The sequence below is a fragment of the Pan troglodytes genome, chromosome X (genome assembly GCF_028858775.2).
Source record: "Pan troglodytes isolate AG18354 chromosome X, NHGRI_mPanTro3-v2.0_pri, whole genome shotgun sequence".
Classification (NCBI taxonomy): Eukaryota; Metazoa; Chordata; class Mammalia; order Primates; family Hominidae; genus Pan; species Pan troglodytes.
In genome coordinates this window covers 151560669-151570567 of record NC_072421.2, presented here as the reverse complement: position 1 = coordinate 151570567, position 9899 = coordinate 151560669, and the positions used below count along the sequence as shown (strand labels likewise).

The 9899-nt window shown below is 45.8% G+C and overlaps 1 protein-coding gene across 11 annotated transcripts in view; it reads left to right on the top strand.

Annotated features, from left to right (window-relative positions):
- Window positions 1-9318: 9318 nt before the first annotated feature.
- The window catches only part of MECP2 (methyl-CpG binding protein 2), a 66804-nt gene continuing 66223 nt past the window's right edge, over window positions 9319-9899 (top strand). For 2 of the 11 annotated variants that reach the window (XM_063804718.1, XM_063804726.1), the window contains exon 1: window positions 9334-9496. Coding sequence is in view for 1 of the 11 variants with exons in the window: in XM_521333.9 (XP_521333.3) it covers window positions 9435-9496 (62 nt within the window). In the remaining 10 variants the exon portion in view is untranslated. Of the gene's footprint in view, window positions 9497-9899 lie in introns of all 11 variants that reach the window. The other 9 variants (XM_063804725.1, XM_063804719.1, XM_063804729.1 and 6 more) reach the window with 7 other exon arrangements.

Here is a 9899-nt window from a genome sequence, read left to right as displayed (position 1 = left end):
CCTCCGCCTCCCGGGTTCACGCCATTCTCCTGCCTCAGCCCCTGAGTAGCTGGGACTACAGGCACCCACCACCACGCCCGGCTAAATGTTTGTATTTTTTAGTAGAGACGGGATTTCACTGCGTTAGCCAGGATGGTCTCGATCTCCTGAACTCGTGATCCGCCCGCCTTGGCCTCCCAAAGTACTGGGATTACAGGCGTGAGCCACCGCTCCTTGCAGATCATAACTTTCTTGTATAGTTCTTTCCTTCTGGTATTTCTAATTGCTTTTCCTTATTTTCTTGTACTATTTGCCATCATCGTATCCAACTTCAGACTCCCAATCACACCATCTAATATGTTGAATTCACATATACACAATTTTTTTTTTTTTTTTTTTTTGAGACGGAGTCTCACTCTGTCGCCCAGGCTGGAGTGCAGTGGCGCAAGCTCGGCTCACCACAACCTCTGCCTCCCAGGTTCAAGCGATTCTCCTGCCTCAGCCTCCTGAGTAGCTGGGATTACAGGCACCCGCCACCATGCCCGGCTAAGTTTTGTATTCTTAGTAGAGACGGGGTTTCGCCACGTTGGCCAGGCTGGTCTCGAGCTCCTGACTTCAGGTGATCCACCCGCCTCAGTCTCCCAAAGTGCTGGGATTACAGGCATGAGCCACCACACCCGGCTATACATATATATTTTATTCTTGGAGTCCTCTCTCCCAGAGCCTACCATTCTCCTACTCCAACCTGGACTGATTGCCAACCAGGCTTTCTGCCCAGTTGGCATCCCTGGTATTTCCCATCACAGCTCTCCTGGATTAGATCCATTGTCTTATGGATCCCACATTTTCCTTTTTCTTGGCTTGCACCCTTGATTTGCTGCAGAGCATCCCCAAGTAGCTTCCTAAGAAAGTACATTTCAGAGGCAAATTTTCTTAGCTCTTCTTGTGTATCTAAAAACATTTTTATTCCATTATCACACGTAATGGATATTTTGGATGGTGTACTTCTATGTGGAAAATCATTTTCCCTTGGAATTTGGAAAGCATTGCCCTATTATCTTTTTCTTTTCTTGTTGTCCTATGATCTTTTATCATTCAGTGTTGTTATGAACTCTGGTGCTACTCTGATTCCTGTTCCTTTTTCTTTATTTCATTTTTCCATAATTCTTGTTAGTTGCTTGACGGACTTCCTAGATCACTCCTCAAAGTCCTCATATTTTCTCTCATATCTTTGTCTCTATTGTTTTGTTCTATTTTCTGGGAGACTTCTTCAGTTTTATTTTCCAATATTTCTATTGAAATTTGAATTTAAATAATTCCTTCTTGTTCTCTGATTGCTCTTTTTACATAATATTCTGTTCTTGTTTTATGAATACAGCATTTTCTTTTAGTTCTGTAGATATGTTAATTAAATTAAATTTTTTGATACATTCCCTGAATTTTCTTGAATTCCAAGTTTATGTTTTTTCTACAGGTATATCTTGACTCTTTTTCCTGTTGAAGGCTTTCATCAAATTTCTGATAATATTTACTGACTGGTTTATATTTAATAAGGAAGGACTGGATAAGTATTGTGGATTTAATCTGCTGTTGGGCAAATAGGTCTGTTTTCCTGCTGTGACTCTTCTCTGTGTAGGACAGGGAGGTGAGGAACAGAGTATCCCCCAGATGCTGGAATGAGGAAACAATTGTTCAGGGGTTGTCAGCATCCATGCTGGAAGCCTTAGCTCTCCACTGACATTTCAATCAATTTCTTTACAGAACTGTCAGGTGTTTTCCCTGTAGGTCTGTGCCAGCTCCCAGCTCAGCTGTCTGGTGGGGAGAGGAGGTTCCAACTGGTACAGTCATTCTGTACTGGGGCCTTCAATTAATCCCCATGTGTTCAGTCCTATTTAATTCTATCGTTTTCTACCACATGCCTACTGATTCTGATTGTCTGGTGTTATATCTAGCAAACTCACTCCCACTTCCTCTGTGGCTCCCTTGTCAAATATTCTCACCTGGATTTTTACTGCCTATTTTATTCATCAATCAATTCCCATATGCTTTCTATAAAGTTGTTGTCCTTTGATGATAACCTCTCATCCTCACCACATTCTCTTCACTCTGGTGGGTTTATTCCTTTCCTTTTTTTTTTTTTTTTTTTCAGACGGAGTCTTGCTCTGTCACCTAGGCTGGAGTGCAATGGCACGATCTCGGCTCACTGCAACCTCTGCCTCCTGGGTTCAAGCGATTCTCCTGCCTCGGCCTCCCAAGTAGCTGGGATTACAGGTGCGTGCCACCAGGCCTGGCTAATTGTTTGTATTTTTAGCAGAGGCAGGGTTTCACCATGTTGGCCAAGCTGGTCTCGAACTCCTGACCTCAAGCAATTCACCCTCCTTGGCCTCCCAAAGTGCTGGGATTACAGGCATGAGCCACCACACACTGCCTCCTTTCTGTTTCTTGACATTCTTCTTTTAGGGCACTTCTATGAGTAAAGAAGGAAAACTGTGTGTGTGTGTGTGTCTGTGTCTGTGTGTCTGTGTGTGTGTCTGTGTGTCTGTGTATGTGACTGTGTGTGTGTGTCTGTGTGTCTGGGTGTGTGTGTGTTCATGCACATCTGTGCCTGCTCATGGTGTCTTATATCAGAATTTATTCATTTCTTATCTATTTTCTAACAAATATGGTTAAGGCTATTAATTTTTCTAGGTGACCTCTGTAGCCTTATCTCCTAGGTTTTAATATGTAGGGCTCTCAATGTTGGTCATTTCTTTTGTTTTTAGAGACAGGGTCTTGCTCTTTCTCCCAGGCTGGAGTGCAGTGGCATGATCCCACCTCAGCCTGCTGACTAGCTAGGACTACAGGTGCACACGTGCCCAGCTAATTTATTTCATTTTTGGGAAAAATGGGGTCTCACTTTGTTGCCCAGGCTGATCTCGAACTCCTGGGCTCAAGCGATCCTCCTGCCTTGGCCTCCCAAAGTGCTGGGATTACAGGCATGAGCCAGCGCCCCTGGCCTGGATTAGCTCTTCTGAAATATATATATTTTCTATCAGTTTAAGAGATTTTTAGACAAATGGAGTAAAAGTTTGTGTTGTTTGTCATATTGATAAAATCCTTCTGGTTGTGGGCTTTCTGTCAATTACCATCTATACTAGATTTTCCTGGTTTTTATCTTCTACAGTCCTGTTTTTAAGAGGACCTTAAACTATTACAGTCCCATTTTTTAAATGACCGATTTTTAATTCTAATAGTAAATAATTTTGATTATAGTATATTTTTCTTTTTTTTCTTTTTTTTTGAGATGGAGTCTTGCTCTGTTACCCGGGCTGGAGTGCAGTGGCACGATCTCGGCTCACTGCAAGCTCTGCCTCTTGGGTTCACCCCATTCTCCTGCCTCATCCTCCCAAGTAGCTGGGACTACAGGCGCCCACCACCACGCCCGGCTAATTTTTTGTATTTTTAGTAGAGACGGGGTTTCACCTTGTTAGCCAGAATGGTCTCAATCTCCTGACCTCGTGATCTGCCCGCCTCGGCCTCTCAAAGTGCTGGGATTACAGACGTGAGCCACCACGCCCAGCCGATTATAGTATATTTTTCTACTTTTCAATGGCAAGTGTGAAACTGTATAACTTAAGTTCCTTCTATTCAATCTAAGGAATTTAGCAAGATTCTCTTCATTATTTTTTAATATTTCAAAAACTTCTTGAGTTCTAGTCTTGTACATTACTCTTTCCAATCTAGATTTAACTTGTTATAGCCCATGAAACTTCTTGACTTTTGATTGAGGCAAAGAATTTCCAGAGTTATTGATGAAGAATTAACATTTCTATAATGTTAATGCTTCCCTTCCAGGAATACGGTAGCGTCTGTTTTTGTTTTCTTCAGGTCTTCTTTTAGATTTTTCAGTAAAGTTTTATACCTTTTTGATGCAGGTTTTGACATTTCTTATTAAGTTTATTCCCAGCTGTTTTATAATTTTTGTAGTGAGAGTGAGTTGAATCTTTTTTCCCTCATTACATTTTCCAGCTTTTTATTACTGGTCGTGTTTATATGCCTGCATCCTAACACCGGGGAACTGACTTGAAATGGGCCTTTCTCCCCGCAGTGACGCACCAAGAATGAGGTTTAAAAGAGAATGGAAGAAGGATGTATGTGGGGCTTTTTATTTTTGTTTTTTAATTGACACATATTTAGGGAGTACAATTTGATATTTCAATATATATTTATGTTGCACAATGGTCCAAGCAGGGTAGTTAATATATCCATCAGCTCATGCATGTACCATTTCTTTGTTGTGGGAACTTTCAAAAGTCTCTCTTCTAGGTATTTTGTAACATACAATATATTGCTGTCAACCATAGTCACCCTGCTGTGCAGTAGAACAACATAATTTTTTTTTTTTGAGACAGAATCTCGCTGTGTCACCCAGGCTGGAGTGCAGTGGTGTGATCTCAGCTCACCAGGTTGCTCTGCCTCCTGGGTTCAAGCGATTCTCCTGCCTCAGCCTCCCAAGCAGCTGGGACTATAGGCACCCGCTGCCATGCCCAGCTAATTTTTGTATTTTTAGTAGAAATGGGGTTTCACCATGTTGGCCAGGCTGCACTCAAGCTCCTGACCTCAAGTGAGTCACCCACCTCAGTCTCCCAAAGTGCTGGGATTACAAGCGTGAGCCACTGCACCTGGTCAAAACACCAGAATTTATTCATCTTATCTAATAATAACTTTGTACCTGTTGACCAACCTCTGCCCATCCTCCTCTCCCCGATCCTCTCCCCAGTCTCTGGTAACTACTGTTCTACTCTTGCTTCTATGATATCAACTTTTTTGTTTTTGAGATTCCACATATGACTGAGATCATGTGGTATTTGTCTTTCTGTTTCTGGTTTATTTCCCTTAACATTATGTCCTCCAGGTTCATTCATGTTGTCTTAAGTGACAGGATTTCATTCTTTTTTATGGCCGAATAGTATTCCATTGCATATATGTACCACATTTTCTTTATCCATTCACCTGTTGGTGGACACCTAAGTTGATTCTGTATCTGGCTATTGTGAATAGTCCTTCAATAAAAATGGGAGTGCAGATAACTCTTCCACATACTGATTTCATTTCCTTTGGATATATACCGGTAGTAGGATTGCTGGTAGTTCTATTTTCAATTTATTGAGAAACCTCCATACTGTTCTCCATAGTGACTATACTAACTTACTACCCCACCAACAGTATGAAAGTATTCCCTTTTCTCCACATCTTTGCCAACTTGTCTTCTTTTGTCTTTTTGATTAAAGCCATTCTAACTGAATTGAAAGGGTATCTCATTGGGCTTTTGATTTGAATTTCCCTGATGATGAGTGATGTTGAACTTTTTTTCCCCTCCCTCCCTCCCTCCCTTCCTTCTCTTTCTTTTTTCGAGACAGGGTCTCACTCTGTCACCCAGGCCAAAGTGCAATGGCACGATCCTGGCTCATTGCAGCCTCAAACTCCTGGGCTCAAGTGATCCTCCCACCCCAGCCTCCCAAGAAGCTGAGATGACAAGTGTGCACAACCATGCCTGGCTAATTTTTTGTTTTTTTAGAGACAGTGGTCTTGCCATGTTAACCAGGCTGGCCTTGAACTCCTGGACTCAAGTGATCTTCCCACCTCGGCCTACCAAAGTGCTGGGATTACAGGTGTGAGCCAAGGTGCCTGGTGAGATTTTTCCCATATACCTGTTGGTCATTTGAATGTTTTCTTTTGAGAAATGTCTATTCAGGTTTTTTGCCCTATCCTAACCTTTTATCTATCTATCTATCTATCTATCTATCTATCCATCCATCCATCTATTTCGAGATGGAGTCTCGCTCTGTCACCCAGGCTGTAGTGCAATGGCACGATCTCGGCTTACTGCAACCTCCACCTCCCAGGTTCAAGCGATTCTCCTGCCTCAGCCTCCAGAGTAGCTGGGACTACAGGTGCGTGCCACCACGCCCGGCTAATTTTTTTTTGTATTTTTAGTAGAGATGGGGTTTCACCATTTTAGCCAGGATCATCTCAATCCCCTGATCTCGTGATCCGCCTGCCTCGGCCTCCCAAAGTGCTGAGATTACAGGCGTGAGCCGTCGTGCCTGGTCACCTTTTTTTTTTTTTTTTTTTTTTTTAAAGACAGGGTCTTGCTTTGTTGCCCAGGCTAGAGTGCAATGTGCAATCATAGCTCACTGCAGCCTCAAACTCCTGGGCTCAAGTGATCCTTCCACCTCAGCTTTCCAGGGAGCTGGGACTACAGGTGTGTGCCACCACGTCTGTCTAATTTTTAAATTTTTTTTGTAAAGACGGGGTCTTGCTTCTTGCTATGTTGCCCAGGCTTGTCTTGAACTCCAGTTCTCTGATTTTTTAAAAAAATCATAAGTAGATGTTGAATTTTATCAAATGCTTTTTCTGCATCTATTGAAATAATTATGTAGTGTTTTTCCCCTTAAGTTTGTTAAGGTTGGGTTTCTAATTTTAAACCATATTTTGCATTCTTAGGATAAAACTCAACTCGGTTGTGATAGATCATATACTGCAGGATTCAGTTTATTTGTCTAGAATTTTAAAACTTATTTCCACATCTTGTGTCATACTTTTCTTGGCTCATCATAGTAGATATATTAGTCTAGTAAAATAAGTTTGGAGACATTTATTTCTTTTCTGTGTATGATTGGAATTGCCTACTCATTAAAGATTTGGTAGAAGTCATCCATAAAGCCCTCTTGGTCTGTTTCTCTCTCTCTCTCTCTTTCTCTGTGTGTGCGTGTGTGTCTGTGTGTGTCTGCGTGTCTGTGTCTGTGTGTAGGAGGATGGGTAGCTTTTTAAATACATAGTCAATTTCATTGTGGTTACAGGGATTTTCTGTTTCTAAAGTCGGTTTTGGTAAGCTGTACTTTCCTAGGAATGTATTCCTTTTGCTTATGTTTTCAAATTTACTGACACACAGTTCATAATAAAACCTTTTCATGAGTAACATAATTTACTTTTCTCTTTTCTCTTTATATCCAGCTTGTTAGAGGGTTGGCTTTTGTTTTTCAGCTTTTCAAAGAAGCAGGTTTAAAATTTTCTCAATCCTCTCCATCATTTGTTTCTATTTCATTAAGTTTTATTCATCCTTATTTTTCTTTCTTCTACTTTTGCAGGCTTACTCTGTCATTTCTTTATGGCTTCTTGAATTGGATGTTCAGCGTGATGACTTTTGGACTGCTTTAGCCACATCTCTATACTTCAGCATCGCACACCCAATGGCTTACTCAACATCTCCACTTTCACACCACTGGGCACCCCAAGCTTAATACAGCCAAAGCAGAACTCTTGATCTGCACCTCTGAAAATGTACTTTTCCTGTAGTTCTCCCCACTATGGTGAAAAGCACCCTTATTTCCCCAGTTGCTCAGGCCCCAATCTCAGGAATCATCCTTGTTTCTTCCCTTGCTCTATGCCCTACATCCAATCCTTTTGTTCAGTTCTGAAAACATATCTTGAATCTCACAACTTCTCAGAGCTGCACTGCTGCCACCCTAGTTAAAGCTACCATCAACTCTTTCTCCTAGACTGTTCCAGGGCCTTGCAACTAGCCTTGTGCTGTAGTTTTGTTTCATCACGTCCAGTTCTCCACTCTATACCTGCAACATAGATCAGACAGCTCCTGGCTCAAAATCCTCTGAGGGCTTCTCATCTTAGAATAAACTCTCGGTTCTGGCCGGGTGCGGTGGCTTACGCCTGTAGTCCCAGCACTTTGGGAGTCCGAGGCGGGCGGATCACTTGAACTCAGGAGTTCGAGACCAGCCTGGGCAACATGGTGAACCCCCATCTATATCAAAAATACAAAAACTTAGCCAGGCGTGGTGGTGCGCATCTGTGGTCCCAGCTACTTAGGACGCTGAGGAGGGAGGATCGCTTGAGCTCAGGGTGGACGTTGCAGTGAGCCAAGATTGCGCCACTGCACTGCAGCCTGGGTGACAGAATGAGACCCCATCCCCCCCCCCCAAAAAAAGAATGAACTCCCAGTTCTCATAGTGGCCCCAGCTGCCTTTCCAATCACATTCCCTACCACTCTCCAGCAACACTGACTTCTTCGTTAGTCCCCAACATGCCAGGCATAGTCTCTCCTCATGTCCTTTGAACTTGCCTGGAATGTTCTTTCCCCAGATATTCATATGAGGGAGTAAAATGAGGGTGAAAACCAGCAGATATCTAAATAGCACCCCCTTCACTTAGTTTATCTTTCTCAAAGCCCTTATCACTATGTGAAATGATATATTATACTTATTTGTATGCTAGTATGAATCTTCCCGGCAAGAATGTTAGTTTGCTGTCTGTTCAGTACCGTGCATCCAGAGCCTGGAAGAGTGCCTGGCACATAGCAGGTAGTCAATAAATGAATGGTGGCAAGCAGCCAAATCAGAATCAGGTTTTCTTGCTAAGCACAGAACTAACAGAAGGATCATTGAATGGATTGGATAATGACTGGCATCAGGGTAAGGTCCCCTTAACAAACACTCCTGTCCTGAACACCTGGTTAGCTAACAGTTTTCTCATACTCTTATTTTCCCAAAACACAATTGCTGGATCTCAGCTCCAAATCAACTCTTCTAGGAAAGTGAAAAATTGCTGGATCTCAGCTCCCAAATCATATCTTCCAGGCAGAGCTAACATTGCCCCTTATTCACACCTCCACCAAACCATCTGATCCAACAATGACAGGTGTCACGAGGCCTTGGCATGCACTCTCTTCCCCCGCCAGAGTTCTGCGAAGGCCAGGGTTGCGATTTGTTGTCAGTTTATTCCCCGCCTCTATGAGAGCGTGAGCACTGGGCAGGCTCGGATGAAATAATGCATTGAGTAGGCCTCTGAAACCAAGGCCCCTCAGCTGGGGCAACGTCAGGCTCCAGGGTGGGCAACTTTGCTGCTTCTGCTGAAGATAGTGATATTGAGAAAATGTGGGTGCCATGAAACGCTTATTGCAGCGCACTCGGTGCATCTGTGGACAGAGGGTCAATCGCCCCTCAGAGCCGCGCAAACAGGCGTCCCAAGCCTAGGCCTTCACTTGCCCCAGCATCCGCAAGGGTCCATTAATCCTTAACATTCAAATTCCGCCCACTAAACCAGTCCCTCCGCGCCCAAGCCGCCTCTTTTCCCCAAACGACGGCCGAAAGCAGCCAATCAACAGCTGGAGGGGTCCGCCCCCTTTTCCCTGGCCGAAATGGACAGGAAATCTCGCCAATTGACGGCATCGCCGCTGAGACTCCCCCCTCCCCCGTCCTCCCCGTCCCAGCCCGGCCATCACAGCCAATGACGGGCGGGCTCGCAGCGGCGCCGAGGGCGGGGCGCGGGCGCGCAGGTGCAGCAGCGCGCGGGCCGGCCAAGAGGGCGGGGCGCGACGTCGGCCGTGCGGGGTCCCGGCGTCGGCGGCGCGCGCGCTCCCTCCTCTCGGAGAGAGGGCTGTGGTAAAAGCCGTCCGGAAAATGGCCGCCGCCGCCGCCGCCGCGCCGAGCGGAGGAGGAGGAGGAGGCGAGGAGGAGAGACTGTGAGTGGGACCGCCGTGGCCGCGGGCGGGGACCCTTGCCGGGGGGCGGGGGTCAGGGGCGGGACGTGGCGCGGGAGGGGCCCGCGGGGTCGGACGACACGGCTGGCGGATGGCGTCCCTCCTCTCTACCCTCCCCCTCCCGCCGCCGCCGGTGGCGACTCTCCCCTCGGCCCGTCACCCGTGCTCGCGGGTGACCGTCCTCGGCGCGGCCTTCCTGGAGCCGCCTTCGCCTGACGCCCCTCTTCCTCCCGCCCTCGACGCGCATCCCGGCCCCCGGCCCCGCGGGCGCCCCTGTCGCCGGGGCTTCGCCTGTCGGGGCTGCGCGCGCTCCTGCCCTTCTCGGGGCTTTGGGCCGCGGCGCCGTCGCGCGCCCGCGGCCCCGGCCTCTCCCTGGATCGCGCTC